The sequence below is a fragment of the Polypterus senegalus genome, chromosome 6 (genome assembly GCF_016835505.1).
Source record: "Polypterus senegalus isolate Bchr_013 chromosome 6, ASM1683550v1, whole genome shotgun sequence".
NCBI lineage: Eukaryota > Metazoa > Chordata > Cladistia > Polypteriformes > Polypteridae > Polypterus > Polypterus senegalus.
Window position 1 is genome coordinate 119,554,657 of NC_053159.1, and position 22,206 is coordinate 119,576,862.

The 22,206-nt window shown below is 39.6% G+C and overlaps 1 protein-coding gene across 2 annotated transcripts; it reads left to right on the top strand.

Moving 5' to 3' along the window:
• Positions 1-262: 262 nt before the first annotated feature.
• psph (phosphoserine phosphatase) lies at positions 263-22,206 on the top strand. 2 transcript variants are annotated; one of them, XM_039756981.1, is made up of 6 exons: positions 263-539; positions 10,760-10,928; positions 12,482-12,616; positions 13,285-13,430; positions 18,166-18,314; positions 20,698-22,206. In XM_039756981.1, exons 2-6 carry the CDS (start codon positions 10,789-10,791, stop codon positions 20,806-20,808), a joined length of 681 nt encoding a protein of 226 aa, XP_039612915.1. In that variant the 5' UTR covers positions 263-539; positions 10,760-10,788; the 3' UTR covers positions 20,809-22,206. The 2 variants fall into 2 exon arrangements, with proteins under 2 accessions (XP_039612915.1, XP_039612914.1); XM_039756980.1 differs by lacking the exon at positions 263-539 and adding an exon at positions 701-935 and having other exon boundaries at positions 20,698-22,205.

The following is a 22,206-nucleotide window of genomic DNA, read 5'->3' on the forward strand; positions in this document are numbered from 1 at the left end:
AGAGCTCAAAGATGTCATTTCCGATTTTAAAAACGTTGACACACGGATTTTTGAATTTTTAACACCAATAAACTGTGAAGCCAAAGGTGGAAATGTTTAACACACTGCACCTCGGTCACTCGGTCAAAAGGCGTGCTGCCGAATACTTTGAAGTACAGTCAGTAGAAAAAACAGTTACAACTTGGCCCCGCCCACTTCAAGCAGGGCAGAGTGGGAAAGGTGGGACTGGTTTCTCCTTCCGAGTCCGTTTTTGCTGTGCACAGTAATTCTGTAAGGGAGGTGCTTGAAGGATGAGGCTGAACTTGCAGCCTCTCGGTGCTATTTAGCTGATCCTAACGTCAGGTGACGTTTCTGTAACCCAACCGCTAAGCCTGATTAAAAATGACAGAACTATGTTAACCCCATAAAGGGAGACAGTAACACAAGCTACACTCTTTCTCTTTGATTGGGACAACTGAACAGAGTTTGCTTTGACAGCCGGGTTCACCGAAAGGCCGTATAGAGGATTTGTTATCCTTGTTAGCTGCCATCTAGAACCGGTGAGTGAAAAGATCACCTGTCTTGTGCCATTTTGAAGGCTCTTTTTGGGACTTATCTTGGGGTTGTTTGCGAGCGTGGCTTGTCGTGTCTCCGTGGGGGTGGGATTATAGGAAAAAGGGGCCGCAACAGCCTGCCTGCCTCCGCCTCAAAGCCCGGCGAGCAGTCCTGTTGCTTTGGGTGAGATGATGCAACCCGGCTTGTGTAAGTCATCAGCGCCAAGAATCGCCGGCGATTTTCTCTCTCCAGCCGTCCAGTGTACCTCTCACCTCAAATTAGTTTAATGATACTGACTTCTAGAGGCTGCGTTTCCTGTTGCACTCGGACAGCGCGATTCGTGCACCAGCACTTTATGCGTCCATCTCGTTGTTATACAGGTAGCCAATACAGGAGTACAGGTAAGGGTCTGCGGTGCTTTAGGTGGCCAGTATGAATGTTTCATTGTTGGTTGCTTGTTCTTCCATTTCAGAGCACATGGTTCGTGTTTTTTTTTTCCTTCCTGCAAAATACACCCCGAGATCGTTAATAATGTGAAAGCAGGACATAAGGGAGAAATGCTGGGATTGACTGCCCAAAGATAATTCTGTAACGATACAGTGATTGTCAGCGAATGCTATTTCTGTTACGTAATTTATTCTTGATTCCGATCCTCTCTTAGCATTCTTAGCGAGTTTCACGCAGCACATATTCGCATCAGTAAAATCAAACTTTATACATTTTTTTCGAAATGAAATATGTGTCACGGTGTCATTTTTTGTACGGTCACAATCCTGAAACAAACATTATATAAACTATATCACTGTATATTTGCAAATGTTTGGATTTATTTGAGGTCTGGTTCCTAACTGATTTTAACATTTTCCAAATGGCAGTTAACTGTGTGACTTTTCACGTTCTTTTTCAGATATGCGAGTTTGCAGTATATATAATATGGGTCTAAAATGGACAAAACTATAACAAAGATTATTAGAAAACTGTATTTATTTGTTTTCCCATAACATCTTTGCATAATTTAAAGCTGTAGGGCTTGGAGCTTATCCTGGCATAAACGGACACAAATTAGGAACCAGCCCTACATAAGGTGGGCACCAGTCCATTGCACTGTACACTGATGAACAGCGAGGCAATATGGAGCCTTGAATTAACATAACTCAATTATTTGCTTAAGTTTTTTTATAAAAATACGTTTGAAATGTTTTATATGATTCACATTCATCATGATGGCACTGTTTATTCATGTGTGCATTGTTTTTTAACCAGCTTTTTCCATTTTCCTCCTGCATCTCCAAAGACTAGTGTGTCGAGTTACTGGCCCATGTAAGTGTTAGTGACCATGAGTGAACTCTGCAATGCACTTGTGCCCTGTTTCCTGCTTTGTACTCTGTGCTGCTGGGTCAGGCTCCAGAGTTTGGACTTATAGGAGTCCATTATTTTCCTGTAGCTTGTCTGGACAAGTTTAATAATATAGATAAATACCTCTATACAAATTAACAACACTAGGCAAATAATGATTATTGTCACCACAACACATTAGTATATACCAAAAAAGAGCTCACAATGAAAAGCAAACAAATAATGTGAGGGATATTAAAGAATTCTCATCACTGGGAGATGCCCTGACTCCTTCTTGGGCCACCCCTGAGTTTCACACATGCCCAGCTGGTTCATTGATGCAGGGGGATTTTTAAGGAGTACTGCAGAACCTGCCAAGTCTGAGAGAAAACATGGGATGAGAGGAGAAGAAAGCACAAAACACTGAAGTCTTTGTTCAGTGCCTCAGTGAAAGCTAAACAAGTGGAAAGAAGCTGACATTTAATGTGCTTTCTTTTCTCGATTTCAGTGCCAATGTTTTCCCAATTGTTTTAAACTGAGAGAAGAAGCCTTGTTTAAGCTTTATTTCTAAAACATATATCAGTCATATACCGTGTTTTATAAGCAAGCAAATATGGAATTGCTACTTAAAAATTTTGGATGAAATGCAGAAGAAATGAAAGAAGTAGTTTACATTTTTCTACATGATGTTTGGTTAATTAGTGGGTTATCCAGCATTCATCTGCTTCCTATATTGCTGCATACCTTAGCAGTAAAGATTTTTAAAATTTACGATCTTAACAGCTGGCTCCATTATGTAGACTGGAGCTTAACAGAAGTGCAAATGCAACTCTAGCTGGTACTGTATGTTTAGAGACTGTAGCTTTGGACAGCAGAAGTGCTGAGTGACCGCTAAGTAGGGATTGATGAATAGCTAGTAAAGAGAAGTGAAGCTGCGCAGAAGACCCTTCTTGTCGCTTAATGCAATTCACAAAAATCTCAGGTCACTTTGCTTTAAAAAACAGTTGCTCCCAGTGTAGTACATACATAAGTACTTTTATTTACGGATCCAAGATACACTGTATGGACAAAAGTATTGGGACGCCTGACCATTACACCAACAGGGACTTTAATGACATTGTATTCAAATACATAGACTATAATATGGAGTTACCTCCCTCACCCACTTTGCAGCTATAACAGCTTCCACTCTTCTTAGAAGGCTTTTCACAAGATTTTGGAATGTTTTTGTGAGAATTTATGCCCATTCATTCTGTAGAGCATTTGTGAGGTCAGGCTCTGATGTTGGATGAGAAGGCCTGGCTCACAATCTTGATTCGAGTTCATCCCAAAGGTGTTTGATGGAGTTGAAGTCAGGGCTCTGTGCAGGCCAGTCAAGTTCTTCCACACCGAACTCATCCAATAATGTCTTTATGGACTTTGCTTTGTGCACTAGGGCACAGTCATGCTGGAATAGTAAAGGGCCTTCCCCAAACTGTTTCCACACATTGTCCAAAATGTCTGGGTGTGCTGAAGCATCAAGATTGCCCTTCACTAGAAGTATGGGGCCTAGCCCAAACCCTGAAAAACAGCCCCACACCATTATCCCTCCTCCACCAAACTTCACAGTTGGCACAATGCAGTCAGGCAGGTAACGTTCTCCTGGCATCCACCAAACCCAGACTTGCCCATCTTACTGCTAAACAGAGAAGCTTGATTCAACACTCCACAGAACATGTTTCCACTGCTCCACAGTCCAGTGGTGGTGTGCTTTACACCCCTCCATCTGACACTTGGCATTAGACTTGGTGATGTGAGGCTTGTATGCAGCTGGTCGGCCATGGAAACCCATTCCATGAAGCTCCTTCCACATAGTTAATGCCTGTGGAAGTTTGGAACTCTTCAGCTATGGAATCAGCAGAGTGTTGGCAACTTTTACATACCATACACCTTAGCAGTCATTGACCTCGCTCTGTGACTTTACGTGGTCTTCCGTGTCGTGTCTGAGTTGATGTTGTTCCTAAACACTTCCACTTTCTAATAATGCCACTAACGGTTGACCATGGAATATCCAGCAAGGATGAAATTTCACAAACCGTCTTATTGCAAAGGTGGCACCCTATGACAGTACCATGCTTGAAGTCACTGAGCTCTTCAGAATGACCCATTTCGTTCCACAAATGTTTGTAAATGGAGAATGCATGGCTTGGCGCTTGATTTTATACACCTGTGGCAATGGATCTGAGTGAAACACTTGAATTCAATAATCAAGGAAGAGCAGAAGCCAAGTCTGAAAGCTTCCTGCTATGCAGGGAAACTGTTATCTCAAGCAGAGTTGTGTCACCTTACATAACTTCTTCAGCAATTCTTAGCCACAGACTTCGTTTACATAATCTTAGTGAGTTAGTGGCACTTGTGGCACACTTCCTTGACCACTAGTCCCTTAGGGTGACATACCCAGCAACTCACCTGGATAAAATCAAACAGGTTTGAATTTGTCTTAAGTGGTAGGAGCCGGTTTTGTATGGGCATGGGCTGACAAGATGTGCAATGCATATAATGCAGCTCATGGAATAAGGGATTTGGGTGCTCTGGCAAATAGAAGAAAGCATAAGAAAGGGTTTTTTTATGGGAGTTTTTCCTTGTCTTCTTAAAGAGTCAAGGCTGGGGGGCTGTCAAGAGGCAGAGTCTGTTAAAGCCCATTGCGCCACTCCTTGTGTGATTTTGGGCTATACAAAAATAAATTGTATTGTATAATTTGTCTAATGTCGCTTATTTTAAGCACCTTAATTAAATGGAAAAAGGAAAAAAGGGACTAAGATTGCAGTTGAACTCACTTAATCTGTGAACTCTTAGACGGCCCCCTCATTATTGGCGGTTAGAAAAGGTGGAGGGGGCTCGCAATACTTTGGAAATGTGAAACTGTGCTGGAAAGTCATCATGGAGTCATCTAATTTGACATACCCTGTGATTTCCACTTGTGTAATGTGACATGCTACAGTGACAAGATCAGCAACTGGATTCATCAACTTTGACACCCACTTAAGATGGTCAATTTTTTCACGTTTGATTAACGAAAAATCTTGATTACTCAACTTTTAATTGTGGGGGCAGGGGTGTGGTTCATTTGCATAAGCTTGTTTTAAGGAGTTGAAGTCAGAATCTGAAAAATAACATGTGCTTCAGCAAATGGCTGATTCAACACAAGACTTAAGAAGAGATAAGCCTGCCTGGACTTTGATCCCTTGGTTGTGTAAGCAAAGTTCACAAGCATGGTAAAGGCAGCATATGTTCAAATATTCATGATGTTTAACTTAAATTTGGTATAAATGAACCAGAGATGATCCCCAATATTTTTGCTGGTTTGAGATTTTCATTATTGCACAGGGTTACTTTAGGCTAGCCATTAATAATGTGTGAAATGGCAATTTTTTTTCATTACAATGGATGGGTGTTCCATCTTGGGTTGGTTTCTGAATTGCTGCTACAATAGGAATAGGTTTAGGCTCCATACAACCCAATATTAGAAACAAAATTAATTCTGAAAATTGATCAATGGATAGATATTACTGAATATTGTTTCTAAAACTGCTTATGGAAATAGTCTAAAATCAAAATGTTTGAAAGAGGACCTGATAGGTGGTATATAAACTCCTTTGTAAAAAGGCAACAGCAATTTTCTCTTGGGATAAATGCCCACAATCATAGATCCACAGCCGAAAGAAGAAGAAGAAGAAAATGATCTGTAATTGCATGTAATTTATAATATTTCCACAACAGGACCGTGACTCAGAGGGAAATACACAGGCTCTTTATAGAAGTACGCCCTGCCCACGAGGTGTTGTATGTTAAGTGTAGACCTCAAACTCTGCAGAAGTATGTGCAGCAACAATCACTCAAGGATGCCTGAGGTCTGAGGCTGGTAGCCTAATCTCCATGGTAATTTACAAATGACACGTTAACTCGGCGATCATTTCAGGCTTGCTTCAGAAGTCATCTCAGGACGGGATATATACATCAAACTACTCCCTAATCACGGCACCGAAGAGTGGCGACATGTAGCATGTTCATTGGCATATGCCATACTCTGTACATGTAACATTAATGGCCTTATAAACCAGGTTCATATACAGGTGCTGGTCATAAAATTAGAATATCATGACAAAGTTGATTTATTTCAGTAATTCCATTCAAAAAGTTAAACTTGTATATTAGATTCATTCATTACACACAGATTGATGTATTTCAAATGTTTATTTCTTTTAATTTTGATGATTATAACTGACAACTAATGAAAGTCCCAAATTCAGTATCTCGGACAATTAGAATATTGTGAAAAGGTTCAATATTGAAGACACCTGGCGCCACAATCTAATCAGCTAATTAACTCAAAACACCTGCAAAAGCCTTTAAATGGTCTCTCAGTCTAGTTCTGTAGGCTACACAATCATGAGGAAGACTGCTGACTTGACAGTTGTTCAAAAGACGACCATTGACACCTTGCACAAGGAGGGCAAGACACAAAAGGTCATTGCTAAAGAGGCTGGCTGTTCCCAGAGCTCTGTGTCCAAGCACATTAATAGAGAGGTGAAGGGAAGGACAAGATGTGGTAGAAATAAGTGTACAAGCAATAGAGATAACCGCACCCTGGAGAGAATTGTGAAACAAAACCCATTGAAAACTGTGGGGGAGATTCACAAAGAGTGGACTGCAGCTGGAGTCAGTGCTTCGAGAACCACCACGCACAGACGTATGCAAGACATGGGTTTCAGCTGTCGCATTCCTTGTGTCAAGCCACTCTTGAACAACAGACAGTGTCAGAAGCGTCTTGACTGGACTGCTGCTGAGTGGTCCAAAGTTATGTTCTCTGATGAAAGTAAATTTTGCATTTCCTTTGGAAATCAAAGTCCCAGAGTCTGGAGGAAGACAGGAGAGGCACAGAATCCATGTTGCTTGAGGTCCAGTGTAAAGTTTTCACAGTCAATGATGGTTTGGTGTGCCATGTCATCTGCTGGTGTTGGTCCATTGTGTTTTCTGAGGTCCAAGGTCAATGCAGCGATCTACCAGGAAGTTTTAGAGCACTTCATGCTTCCTGCTGCTGACGAACTTTATGGAGATGCAGATTGCATTTTCCAACAGGACCTGGCACCTAAACACAGTGCCAAAGCTACCAGTACCTGGTTTTTAGGACCATGGTATCTCTGTTCTTGATTGGCCAGCAAACTCGCCTGACCTTAACCCCATAGAAAATCTATGGGGTATTGTGAAGAGGAAGATGCAATACGCCAGACCCAACAATTCAGAAGAGCTGAAGGCTACTATCAGAGCAACATGGGCTCTCATAACACCTGAGCAGTGCCACAGACTGATCGACTCCATGCCACGCCGCATTGCTGCAGTAATCCAGGCCAAAGGAGCCCCAACTAATATTGAGTGCTGCACATGCTGATACTTTTCATGTTCATACCTTCAGTTAGCCAACATTTCTAAAAATCCTTTTTTTGCATTGGTCTTAATTGATATTCTAATTTTCTGAAATACTGAATTTGGGACTTTCATTAGTTGTCAGTTATAATCATCAAAATTAAAAGAAATAAACATTTGAAATACATCAGTCTGTGTGTAATGAATGAATCTAATATACAAGTTTCACTTTTTGAATGGAATTACTGAAATAAATCAACTTTGTCATGATATTCTTATTTTATGACCGGCACCTGTATAGAAGCATTTATAGTGTAGACATGAGAGGAGCTCAGAATATCAAAAGTCAGAGAGGGTCAAGTGCCATAAGTATTGGTTTGTTTTTGCTCTTTATTTTCTCTTTTTATATTTTGATTTGTTCACATTCTTTAGAGTATAAGCTAGTCAAAACAGATGAACATTGATACATGAAATCTGACAGAAATATTAAGTGTTTCTCTGTTGAATGTGAAATTGTATTGCAACTTACACTTCATCTTCTCTCACTAACTCCTTTACTTCTTTAGATGTCTGAGGAAAGTCTGGATATGTTCTTTTATGCTCACCTGCCTCTTTAGGCATATAATGGAGTCTGACCTCTCTGGCAGCATAACATCCTGGTACGGCACCTGCTTAGCCCAGGGCTTAATAAGTAGGACAGGGAGTGGTGAAGACAGCACATATAATATTACTGCCACATGGTTCCTTACTTTTCAGGAAAAATATAACACTTGCAGTCTTTGAGAGGCAAACAGTATTATTAAGGACCTCTACCACTGTACACAGTCACTTTTCTTCTTCCTTCATTCTGGTAAATGGTACGGGATCATTAGCACTTGCACCAGAAAATCCTTTTATCCACTGGTTCTAAGGTTACTCAATACCCCACCACACTGGCAAATATATTTTCTTGTAAATATATTGTATATTGCTGTTGCATTCAGTGCCTGATGTTTTGTATTCACTTTTTTCCATTGTTTGTACTGTATTACTGACACTAAGAGAGAGGATTTCATTTTTATAAGTACATATGAAAGCTCAAGGTTCATTACCCTGAACCTGAAGATATCATCTTTAATTTCTGTTTAAAGGCTTAATATAATTGCATTGTTGGCAGTTTGCAATTCTATTGCTTGTTGGTAGAAGCCTCCGTATTATGTTAAATATTTAACCTTCAATGTCCTAGAGAGTGTGATTATTCTATCATCATGCTAGTTTTTCTTGGTTACTTAAAAAAATTAATTTATACTGCCACGTCACACAGAAATGTGCCTTGTAACAATAGAGGAAGAATGTGCGCCAACAAGAATGTGCAGAGCAATGGAGCTAACATGCTAAATAGGTGAGATAATCAATAACCTACAGTATGTCGGTAACAGAAAACTTTTGTTGTTTTATTGTTTCATCAAGGCTGTTCGGATACCATGGGAGAAAATAAACTTCTCAAAAAAAATTAAAGGAACACTTTGAAAACACATTAGATCTCAATGAGAAAGAAAAATCCTGCTGGATATCTATATTGATATGGACTGGGTAATGTGTTATGAATAAAAGGATGCCACATTGTTTGATGGAAATAAAAATGATCAACCTACAGAGGGCTAAATTCAAAGACACTCCGAAAATCAAAGTGAAAACATGATGCAGCAGTCCCTTTTGCCAAAATTTCATTGCAGCAACTTCAAATCGTACTCGGTAGTTTGTATGGCCCCCACGTGCTTGTATGCTTGTATGACAATGTGTTGGGGGGGCATCCTCCTAATGAGACGACAAATGGTGTCCTGGGGGATCTCCTCCAAGACCTGGACCAGGGCATCACTAAGCTCCTGGACAGTCTGAGGTACAACCTGGCAGCGTTGGATGGACTGAAACATAATGTCCCAGAGGTGTTCTATTAGATTTAGGTCAGGTAAGCGTGGGGGCCTGTCAATGGTATCAATTCCTTCATCCTCCAGGAACTTCCTGCATACTCTTGCCACATGAGGCTGGGCATTGTTGTGCACCAAGAAAAATTCAGGACCCACTGCATCATCATAGGGTCTGACAATGACACCAAGGATTTCACCCTGATACCTAATGGCAGTCAAGGGGTTTGTGCATCCCTCCATGGATATGCCTCCCCAGACGATGTTACAGGCAGCAAAACATTCTCCACAGCTTCTCCAGACCCTTTCACATTTGTCACATGTGCTCAGGGTGAACCTGCTCTCATCTGGGAAAAGCACAGGGCGCCAGTGGTGGACACGCCAATTCTGGTATTCTATGGCAAACACCAGTTGAGCTCCACGGTGCCAGGCAGTGAGCACAGTGCCCACTAGAAGATGTCGGGCCCTCAGGCCACCCTCATGCAGTCTGTTTCTGATTGTTTAGTCAGAGACATTCATACCAGTCATCTTCTGGAGGTCATTTTGTAGGGCTCTGGCTGTGATCATCCTGTTCCTCCTTGCCCAAAGGAGCAGATAGCAGTCCTGCTGATGGGTTAAGGACCTTCTACGGTCCCGTCCAGCTCTCCTAGAGGAAATGCCTGTCTCCTGGAATCTCCTCCATGCCCTTGAGACTGTGCTGGAAGACACAGCAAGCCTTCTGGCAATGACACGTATCGATATGCCATCCTGGAGAAGTTGGACTACCTGTGCAACCTCAGCAGGTTCCAGGTATCACCTCATGCTACCAGTAGTGACACTGACTGTAGCCAAATGCAAAACTAGTGAAGAAATGGTCAGAGAAGATGAGGAGGGAAAAATGTCAGTGGCCTTCACCTGTTTAACCATTCCTCTTTTGGGGTCATCTCATTGTTGCCCCTCTAGTTCACCTCTTGTTAATTTCATTAACACGAAAGCAGCTGAATCTGATTAAAAACCCCCTCTGCTACTTAACTGACCAGATCAATAGCCCAGAAGTTTCAGTGACGTGATGCTATACTCTGATTAAAAAGTGGTCCTTTCATTTTTTTGAACAGTATATTTTCTTATTTTATTACAAGTAGGCTTTCGCTGCAACTAGCATCTTCACCACACGCTAACCTGTCTTACTTGACCTCATTGATCCACTACGCTAATCATAATGGGAGCATTACCAATTTTTAGACTTTATTTTTTGTGTAGATGTTTAATGATCACAAATTAATGTGCATCAGTTTATTGAAATATTAATGATCTGATGATCTATAAATTATCTCACATTCCGAGTTTCTACATTTTAACTCAATGCAGGTTCAAGGTGTAGGCCAGCTACAGGATTAGCATCTTCACTCTGTCTATGGTAGGAGCTCTTTCTGGAATGAGCCACAGCTAATCATAATCAGTTTTAATGAGACAGAATTGAGGACTGGGAAAATTCAATTAGTGGCACAAAAGTCATCAGGATATTTAATTAACACTATTTGCTAGAGTGAGTTTATTTCGTTAAATCCCTCTGGCTTCTAATTATTGTCATTTGTCTTTTGCAGTGTCCTTTTGCAGATATTTCCACCCCAACATGTCCACACTACTTGAGACAAAAGAAATGTTTCGCAATGCTGATGCTGTGTGCTTTGACGTGGACAGCACGGTCATCAAAGAAGAGGGGATTGATGAGCTGGCTAAGTTCTGTGGAGTTGGAGATGCAGTAACAGAAATGTGGGTGACCAAATTGTGCTTGTGAATTATTTGTGTGTTGTTTTCTTTTAAGATGAAAGTGTTTAAACCCTCACCAATGCCTGGTAGCCTTCCTTTCATATTATGTTGGCCTTGTTTTCTATTCTTCTGCAACATAACACGTCAGGTCTAATGGAAGGTAATGACTTATGTGGCGTGAGTACTTCTTCAATATGCAGGAGTGTAACCTTGAGAGTGTCGATCAGGCTGCCCAGAGTAAAGAGATGTGAGAGAGAAATAGAGACAGAAAGAGCAGGGCCATTGCAAAGCATGGGGGAACTTTAGTGACTCTCCTAAAAAAGGAAGTACTCCTAGGAGTGCTCCTCTGTGATGGCTCCCCATAGAATTACACCCTCAAGGCTAAAACAAAAGTAACATATACAGGGCATTTAAAAATCCTTTGATCCATTCATTATTAAACCAATTTAATCTAATTCAAGGCTATGCGTGAGCTGCAGCCTATTCTTGCAGCTATGAGCAGAAGGCAGATATGAGCTCTGGATGGAGTATCAGTCCATCACAGGTAACACTCACTCCCTCTAGGCCAGTTGAGACTTACCATTTACTCTAAGGTTCTTAGTAAAACTGCAGTTAACTGTAGAAAAAGGACATGAACATGAGGACTGCATATAAACTCCATTTAGCCAGTAAATGGGCTAGGACTTTAAAACTGTGAGGCAGCATTTTGCCATCATGTCACCCATATTTTAACAAATGTAGATTTAGTCAATTTTGTAGTGTAAATGAACAATTCTGAAGTTATTTTTTCTCAATTTCAGAATTACTTTTATCTATTGTTCTGCCATGTAAGACTGGAGCATTGGTATGATGCCCAAATGCCAGCGTGCATGTGCATTGTCTTCTGTTGACTTTTTGCATAATGGGAGAATTTGGGTTTGGGGGTATGAAATATGCCCTTGTAAACCAAGACAATGTGGCATGTGAAAAAGATACAATAAGAGTAACTCAGGTAGAGCAGAAAGGACTGTCAAAAGGACAGTGTGATGTTGGGAAAAGCAAGACTGCCTAGAGTACTTTATTTAGGAATTACATTTTAATTCCATTGTTTTACTTATTTATTGTTTTCATTTCATGAATAAGGAAATGAGCAAATTAGTGTTTTAAAAATGTGAAGCTATTTAAGCCAAGATATACTGCACAGTCAGTTTAATGAGCTACAACAGGGGCAGATGCGTTTTCAGATGTTTTTAAATGTCTTCTTTCTTTACGTTTTGATGATCTGGTGCTTCCTATTCAGCCCTTCATTCATCATTCTGGCACTCAAGTAACCAGCCTCTCCTTGAAATTCACCATTCTGGAGACACGACCAGCAAAAAAAATTGTGCTGTGCATGGTGAAAATAATGTGTGTGGGAGTGTGTCTACAAATGTGATATAATTTTCGCCATGTGGCCCTCCGTTATGAAGGCGTCATATAAATGGGGTTAAATGCATTCTGACAGTTACTTTATGTTTTTATTGTTGCATTAATGAGTATGTGAAACATTTCATTTTCAGTGTTTTTTTTGGTATTAGGACTAGGCGTGCCATGGGAGGATCCATGACTTTTAAAACAGCTTTAACAGAACGTCTGGCAATAATAAGACCCTCCAGGGAGCAAGTGAATAAATTAATCACTGACCACCCTCCTCAGCTAACTGAAGGCATACAGTAAGTCAAAGTTCATGACATGGTCATTCAAGTGATGCTAGAATCCAATTGTGCACACAAGGGGAGCTTGGCACTCAACAGAGGGCAAAGCTACAAGTGAAGATTGGCCAGGCTGAACCAGCCCTGACCTGTGCAATATTCAGTTTTCATTTAATATGATAGATAGATAGATAATTTATTAATACCGAGGGGAAATTCACATAATCCAGCAGCAGTATACTGATAGAAAAAACAATATTAAAGAGTAATAAAAATGCATGTAAAAACAGGAAATAACTTTGAATAATGTTACTTGTCCATAAGCAGGATTTTTTACTTGGATACTTTCACAGATTTTATGCAATTTCCACAGATTTAACACTAAGGTAAACCACCTTTTAGGATAGGGTTTAGATGATCAGGGGGTGTCCTGGGTCAAAATGTATAATCAGAATCCTTACAGTAGAAGTTACTGCTGGGAAGCATTAGTTTTATTAGTTGTGGGGAATTGGGGTGTAAGTGTGTGTGCCTTCTATTGGAGTAACCAATTCATTTTATTAGAGCAGGAGCTTAAACTGCTGTCATTTATCAGTTTCCAGTTTTTAAAAATAACTATTTTATTGTAGTCATTTGTGGTGAATTCCTTTTACATTTTCAGATGTCTCACAGTTTCTGTTCTTCTCTTGAAGGGAATTAGTGGAACGTCTCCAACAGCGAAATGTTAAAGTCTTCTTAATCTCTGGAGGGTTCCGCTGTATTGTGGAACATGTTGCAACACAGCTTAAGATCCCCTTGGACCATGTATTTGCTAACAGACTGAAATTTTACTTCAACGGTGAGCTGATCTCTGCACACCCATGTTCATTACGAAACACTGCAGAAATCTGTCACGTTTGAGGTTTTTGGCTTTGCTGCCAGTAAACCACACCCAGAATACCTTTCCCATAAGCATCCAAGAAGGTAACACAGGAAAGGCACAGATTGTTATTGGGTAATCAGTTCATTATTAATACCTGTTTATTCCAACTACTTTATCCCAGTTGGCACCACAGGGCATCTGAGAACTTGTGTTTGGTTTATATAAATTCCCATAACTCGCTTGATCCAGTTCAGGGTCAATGGCAAGCCAGATAGAGGATAGCCCTGCACAGAGCAGCAATCCATCACAGGGCCTGTTTTTGAATTACTAATTAACCTAACCTGCACATCTTCAGGAATATGGGAAGAAAACCAGAATATCTACTGGAAAAACTGACCTAGACAAGGGGAGAACATGCAAATTGCACATGTGTCATTCAAATCGAGGACGTTAGGTTCGAGAAGCAGCTGTTCAAACCACTGATTTGCTGACTATCTGTCATGAGCTGGCCTATGATTTTAGTTTATTTTTACTGTGCCTTGGCCACTAAAAATTATTTGAATATATAATTTCTGGACTTTCTGAGACCAAGGAGTCAATTGGTTATATTTGTTGTTGGTTTTTTATATGTGTTTTTAACATCCTTAAAAACTAAAATACATTTTTAAGTATATATCTTTACGAAATCAAAAATTTACCTTTACCACAACCTTTAGTTGTCCTTTTTGAATTTGGCCGACAGTATATTTCCCCCTATGCTCCGTGTTAGCTATGTTTTGACAGTTCATATTCTCCCAGAGCTACAAAATATGAATGAGTCAAATTGAAGGGATTATCTTACACAAATATTAAAATGTTTGTCAGTACCTAACTGCAGTGCATTCTCAATTAATACAGAGTTAACTTAACTTGCCTTACACCAGGGGTCTCCAACTCCGGTCCTGGAGGGCTGCAGTGGCTGCAGATTTTCATTCCGTTTTTTTTTTTTAATTGGTGACCAGTTTTTGCTGATAATTCACTCCTTTTCCTTTCATTTTAATGGACTTGTTTTTTAAGATTTGTTCCCCTGAATTTCTTCATCGTTCCTCTGAATTGCTTCATTTCTTTCCTTAAATGGCACCCAAACAGAAATGAAATGTGGAGTGAGCCAATAGAAGACCAGCTAAGTCAGGGCCTTCAACTCCAACCAATTTCATTCCAACTGGTTGCTTAATTAGGTGCCGATTCTTGTTGTTAATTAAACTCGTTCTATAATTCCATGACCTGTTGCTGCTCTCATTGTGCAATAGCATACATCTCCGAAATTGTTGATATTATTTTTTTCTAAGAGCACTGTTAAAATGTTTTGGAGACCTGAGCAGATCAACATTCCTGAAACCTTCACCTTTCTTTATTTTCAGATATTGTATGATGGATGGTTTACGGAAATTTCGCCTCTCACATTTTGTCCCCAGCACGTTTCTCCCCCACCTCAGCAACTTCTAATACCTACATTCAGACGATTCGAGTGTTGGACGTTTCTAGAAAAGATTAATTGAATAATCGTTCTCAGCATTAAAATTGACTTTTCTAATTTAAACATTTTTGTAGCAAAATGATTAAAAAGGTAGCAATAGTGCATCACTTAAATTAAATGCTCTGTAAACATATATACATTTTTATTTCGATTAAACAAATCCACACGATTTTAGAAAAATTAATATCACATGTCAATGCAAAAGAACATATGTGGAATACAATTATGTACTAAATGAATATCTTTGTAATTTACCGGGGGTGAAATGTGCTGGGGCAAAATGTGGGGGGCAACTTATCCAGACACCATGATGGACACAGTTTGTTAGTCATATTTTGTAGCTCACTATTGTTTGCCTTCTATTTAAGGAAAAAGAAACAAGAGGTCTGAGTCTTCAAGAGCAAGTAAACTAAAAATAATTCAAAAGAAGTTAATTAGCAGCAAAAACATGTCACTAATTAAGAAAACGGTTAGAATGAAAACCTGCAGCCACTGTGACCCTCCAGGACCGGAGTTGGGGACCCCTACCTTACACATTTTATCCAGGACTTTACACAGAGATCTACAGTAAATGAAAGATCAGGCATTCATCCCTCTGTCTTTTTAAACTCTTCAGTCACTTTATTACAGATATTTTAATAAAGAATACTAGGAGGCTCCACCCCCTGCTCGCTTCGCTCACCCACCCCCGTGTTTGGTTTACCAGATATACAATTTAAAGAGATTGTTATTTTCATGGGAATTGTTACATAAGCATTATTTTCACGTTTACTTTAAAAACTTTTCTAAAAACAATACTTGTCCTTAATTTCCGGCCCTAGGCATGGTTAAATGTCTTTCTCGCAGGATGTATAACGCTGCTCGCGTTGTGAAGGGGGTATGGGGGTGGCTGAATGCACGCTAAGGATATGCCGTCGGATCATCTGCTGTCTTTCTGCTACTGGTGAGCTGCCTATTCTGCTTGTCGCATGTCGTTGTTTTAATAGCTGTGAGCACATAATGTGTGTCTGCCAAAAGCAATCCAACAACTGCTAGGTTAGATGTCCGTGGACTTGTTTTAAATGATGGCTCACTGCCTTGTCTTGCATGACATTGTAAAAACAATACTTGTCCTTAATTTCTGGCCCTAGGCATGGTTAAATGTCTTTCTCGCAGGACGTATAATGGTGCTTGCGTTATGAAGGGGGGCAGCGTCGATCATTTTAAAGCCTGTACAACCGCTGTCCTTTTTGCCACTTCGTGTCTCTGCTGCTCACGTTGTGATCGCGTCTCCGTGATTATAAATATACACCTGACCGAATTGTGTTTTCTTTGAAATGAAACTTGTCATTGCTTTAACTGTTGCGTGACCACAGATTCTCATAGCGTATGGTCCATTATTGTGTACATCTACGTTTTGTGCATTGAATGATGCGAAGGCGAAAAGACTTTTCTGCTCTTTGCCTTTTATTTCTGATCTCGCTTTGTCCTGCTATTTTTTCAATTACACCTGGTCCTGATGATTAATTTCCTTTGTTTGCGCTAATGCGATCGTTACTATCTTTTTTTTTGATATCGTAGCAACTGACGTAATGAAGTTTCACAAAAGTTTTACTTGAACAATCGTCGACTTTGTAACCACAAACACAACTTTCTAGCACCCTCTCCAACCCCTTCATCCCTAGGGTCTCACCCAGTTTACTGCATCAATCAATACCCTGCAATCAGTCTTCTGTGCTGTACTCCACCCTCCCACAATCGGACCTAACAGTCACTTAAAACAAAAAAGGCTTCAACCTGGCTGGGACGCTACAATACTTCTAATTTTTACTGCTTTCATATTCTTTCTTTCTCTCCATGTCTATCGCACCATCGTTTGTTTGAGCCTTTCGAATTCCGCTGCTTTCATAATCTCTTATCTGCCTTTTTTTCTCTCCCAACGCTGTTGGGTCTCTCTTCTCCGCACTGCTCTTTCTTCTTTGCTTAGTCGTTGATGTTTCATATAGAATGTACTGTCCTTATACGTTTTATATGTGCTGAGAGAACAGGATCTGTGTGTGCTACGTGCCTTTACACGACTGAGTGTTTTGCTGGCTGTGCTCTCTTATTTAATACTAGCAGACCACGTGCGCTTCGCTGTAGTCGGAATAATTATGTACCTACATGTGACTTATAGATCTTCTTTATATACAACATTTTTAGTTTGTCCTACGGGAGCCAAAATATATAAATTTTCTCTATGACTAATTCGTGAACATGCTACATAAAAAATAGAAACGGAAAAAACCACATCGCCGGGAACACCGGCACACCATCTACTAAACACATAGAAACACTAAAGGAAAAAATACTATTCAGTAAGTACTGCATCTAGTAAACAGTAAAGGAGAGAGGACTAAACACTAAGGAAAAGGACTGTGTCAGCTGCGGAGCGAAATGAAGTTAATGAAATGAGGTGAATGGGAGAGGAGATGATCACGTGACTCCCCCACCCACCTTAACTCTCAATCCCTCCACAAACACAGTCTCTCGGATCCCAACTCTCCTTTATATGTATAGATTGTTTGTGTCTCGTGGTGTCTGAGAAGATCACATATCGTCGCCCTGCTTTTCCTTTCCAGGATTTTTTTTATAATAGAGAAATAATTAAGTTAACTTGTGACTAAGGACTTTTTCATTATGATTTTATTACAGTTCATGTTTTTTATTATCTCAAAGGAAAAAACATGGTGGGGAACCATACAGAATACATTATAACAGTTGCCATCCCTGCATTTATCAAATTAACCCACTTTTTCTTTAAAGTTTCATGTAATTGTTCTGTGCCTGTCATTTGAGATAAGATCTATAGAAGAACCAATTACACTGAATTATTACTCAACTAGTATTCTATCGGTGGCACGTGAAGCATTGTTTAGACTCAACTGTGTATCTGTAATACAGCAGCCTCTAAAGGGAAGAAGAAAACACGGTCATTTTAACACAAAGCTACCCTGTGGATCAACAGAAAGAAAATACGACACACCAATGCTCATCATACTATACCATAATGAGCTGTTCGACGCAGAAAGCAATACTCTCATTTTTAATGGAGTGCTTTCTGTAGTGTATTCCATTTCATACAGTTGCTCACAATTTAAATTTACTGTATTGGTATGTTTCAGTAGATCCTGAATGTAAAATTACATCACTGATTTCCAAACTTGTTGTACACAGGAGAGTATGCCGGATTTGATGAAGGACAGCTTACTGCTGAATCAGGAGGAAAAGGAAAAGTAATCGGTTTACTAAAGGAAAAGCTTGCCCTTAAGAAAGTGGTGATGATTGGAGATGGAGCAACAGATTTGGAGGCCTGTCCTCCTGCTGTAAGTACCATGTAATATATGGTGGTGGTCTTCATCAGATCTGGGATTTGTGCCATCAGCGCCACTGATGTAATCCTTAAATGCAGAAGTCTGTCCATCCACCCATAAATGTTCTAATCCACTTATCCAGTACAGGGTTGTGGGTGTCGGGGGCCTGTCCTGGCTGCACTGGGTAAAAAGATGGGGTTACAGCCCATTAGAGAACACACTCATGCATACATTCACTGTCACTTGTGTAGCAGTAATTAATATTTTTAACATTCGCAGTTTACCATAGTGCCAAGTTTAAAAGTTGACATACCTGTTTTTATGTAATTAATGGTTGCGTGCATCTAATCTATCGAGACAATAACTTGCACTGCTATTCTTGGGTAGCAATCCAGCAAATCACTGACAGATATTTTAACATTCCATACTAGAAGCTGTTGCATTTAGCCAACATCTACATTGTTTTTGCATCTCAACCATTTTGGTTCTTAAAAAGACAGTAATCAATATGGATTACTAACACTGAAGGCACAGTATGGTGCATACTTTCTCTACTGGGTGTGCTAAGGAATGCTTCTCCTTTTCCAGTTTAAATATACTTCTCTGTATATTCCTTAAGTACGTGCCAGATAAAACAGCAGGCTTTATTTTGTTCATGACTTCTGAGGATTTTAAGTCCCCATGAAGCACTGTTTAGAGTTCTGCTGCCTTAGTCTGTCGGAGTACGTGCCCTTTACTGTAGAAACAATCTTCATTGTTTCTATTCAAACAGCTCTTCACCACATCTAGTTTGGTAACTAGAATTACAAGTAGAACTTCAAAAGTGATCACACCAGCCTCTCTGACCTGCAGCATTGTCGCTTTTCTTTGTGGGTTGGCAAAAGACCGATTTCCACAATGAATAGTTACACTTGGCACTGCTGGGCACATCTAGATATAGAGAGGGAAAAAACATGATCATTTTAGACTATGGGAGGAAACGGAATGCTTTGGGGGAAAAAATATATATATATATATTGAGGGGAAAATTAAAAAAATACACACAGATGGGATACACCAGGCCAAATTCTACTTGGAAGCTAGGGCTATGAGGAAACGAATCACAACACACTTTTAAAAACTGACGCCTATTTGTTAATGTTACTTTTTTCCAGTGTCACTTCATCTCGTTGGTGGGCAAGATTACAGTGGGGACACTGAGCTCTTCTTGTCTCAACAACAACATTTATTTATATAGCATATTTTCATACAAATGTAGCACAAAGTGCTTTACATGATGAACAAAGACAAAAAAGACAAAATAAATATGATTTAAAATAAGGGAACACTAATTAACATAGAATAAAAGTAAGTAATGATAATTAAAGTAGCAAGTCTGCTTAATAGAACCTAAACTGAGAAATTGTTTTCGAGCTGTAAGATGATTTCTCGTAAAAGGGGATCTGTGGCCCAGTTCACGTTACTTCCCAGAATAAGATCCTGAAATACATTTTCTGCCAGTACATTGGAATTCTTTTTACATCAAGAGTCCACAAGGCTTGGGATGGACTATAATAATATCCAAGGCTGTTTGCTGCTTTTGCACTCGCATACAGTAGCTGCCAAGAAGGGCGTTTACTTTCTTGGAGCAGTCCTGCATTAAGTGATTGTGCGCATCTGCATTGTACACCACAGATCTAAAATGTAGTTTCTGGTGTTTTCTAGGTATGTATGGCTGTTAATGTAACATAACAACATAGAACAGCTGAAATCTCAGAAATGTAAAATGAGCTCCGCTTTACTTCAGGAAAATGCTGACTGCAGGTTTAGATGCTACTGCACGGGGTTACATTCCTACTCATTTTGCTTAACTTGCAAAACAGTTGTTGATTAAGCATCATCAGATGTGAACAAGAAAACAGCCAACAGGGAAACATTGTGTCTACCACATATTAAACATTGGAAAGGTTACAAAGTCATAAGAAAGAAACACATTTAGGACTATGGAATACTAACAAATGCTCGGCTCTATAAATATACACTACTAGGAATTTCTTGTGTGACAAAATGACAGGCGCAAGAAGGCAACTAATTCAATCAAATTCCCCCCTATTTGTTACAAATCATTTCTAATTAATAAGCTTTTGGCAAATATCTGCACAGCCACCATGCTTCTGGAGTCAAAGCTGAAACCTGAAGTGTGTACAACATAACATGATCTTCCTATTTTTGGCCTGTTTCTAAAGCACTACCAACATTTTATCTTACGTATTCTCAGTGGCCCTATAGTTTGGCATTACAATGGCACACTCTTTAATGTTGAAGCAGGCTAGGCCAGAAAAACATATGTATCCACCATAAGCAATTAGTAAAACGAGTGTCCATGTTCTGATGTATTTGCTTTCTTTTTCTACAGAATGCCTTCATTGGATTTGGAGGGAATGTTGTAAGGCAGCAGGTCAAAGAGAAGTCAACGTGGTACGTTACAAGCTTTGAGGAGCTCATACATGAGCTGGACAAGATTTAAAGACACAGTCTTTTTTATACATAAATTTAAAGCTGTGGATCAATGTTGTGAAAGGACTGTAACATTCCCCTTGGAGTAAGAATCTATGACTTTATGTTATGTTTTGCACGCAAAACTGTGTGTAATACGCACAATTTTATATACTTGTATCACCAGGGCTTAAAAGCTCTGGAAGATAAAGAGACAATCTCTTCTATATGTTTAAGGTGGGCAGAGAAGAATTGAGTACCAGGGCATAGCCTCTGCACTTGAAACTCCAGTGTGCCTTTTTTGAGACTCTGTTGTCACTGAAATTGCCACTCAACAAAGCTGGTTTTTGCAGCTCTTTACCAGCGAGGTCTGTCAATCCCATTTCTGTATCTCTTTAGGTCGGGCTGAGAAAGCCCAGCTCTGTTGGTCTTTCCAGACCTGCTAGGATACTGTACTGGCCCTATTGAGTTAAATTAGAAAAAAAATATGCAAAAGGTGACGACTAGTTCAGATCACTTCTTTGAAAAGTGTACTGACTCTTGTTTCTACCTTCTCAGTCCCCTGCACTTTCTGTGCCTCTTCTGTATTGTGTTGTCCTTGTATGTTGCACCAATTCTATCAAGGCAAATTCCTAGTACACATTAGTGTACCTGGCCAATAAAGTGAATTCTGATAAATTATGAAAAGAACACTGATTACATTGTAAGCACTTTATTATTTCTGATTTACAGATATTAGTCCTGTCTAGGTGTTCACACAAAAAATATTTGTTTAGTCAGTGCAGTGTTAATGGTGCTGCTTCCTTGCTTAGTGCCTTTTCAGGATCTAACTAGGTGCAGATTTTCCAGATTACTTAGGAATCCTCTCAAAGTAAACACCTACACATGGGTGTGTCATGTAGCTTCTCTGAATTGACCTCCAAGTTCAGGCTGCTTAAAAATGGTGGTCTGTAAGGAACACCATCCAATGAGTACTTAGTTCTGCACTCGTTCAAGGAAGTTGACAGCTGTATGCACACTATTAATGTACAAGGTTTTGATGTTGTAGAGGACTTTATTTTTTTAAAAAATCCCTAGTTTTGTACAGTATAATTCAAAATGTTAAACGTTTTAAAAATTATCTTAAAATTCCCAGGCACACAGTTTGACTCTAAAACGGCAAGTGCGCATTAGTTTACATGTCCGTTGAGAGCGCAAATACCACTATTTCCACCTTGTTTAAGCTGGGCTTGAAGATCCAATGTTTGTACTGTAGCCAAGTTTCAAGGCCTATTATTTTTAATGTTGTTCAATATGTAAACCAGCAACAGAAATAACTGATCTTTAGTAAGCTAAATGACATTTAAAATTTTTCTTCATAGCACATTTTTATAATTCTTAAATTGTGTTTTTGCAAAAGTAAAATAAATCAAAATGTTTAATACCTGCT

Excerpts from the sequence above, each read along its gene's own strand:
- psph (XM_039756980.1), top strand. The coding sequence starts at position 821 with ATGATACTGACTTCTAGAGGCTGCGTTTCCTGTTGCACTCGGACAGCG. Across the intron at positions 10,929-12,481 it reads GGAGATGCAGTAACAGAAAT|GACTAGGCGTGCCATGGGAG; the intron begins GTGGGTGACCAA and ends TTTTGGTATTAG. Across the intron at positions 18,315-20,697 it reads TGGAGGCCTGTCCTCCTGCT|AATGCCTTCATTGGATTTGG; the intron begins GTAAGTACCATG and ends CTTTTTCTACAG.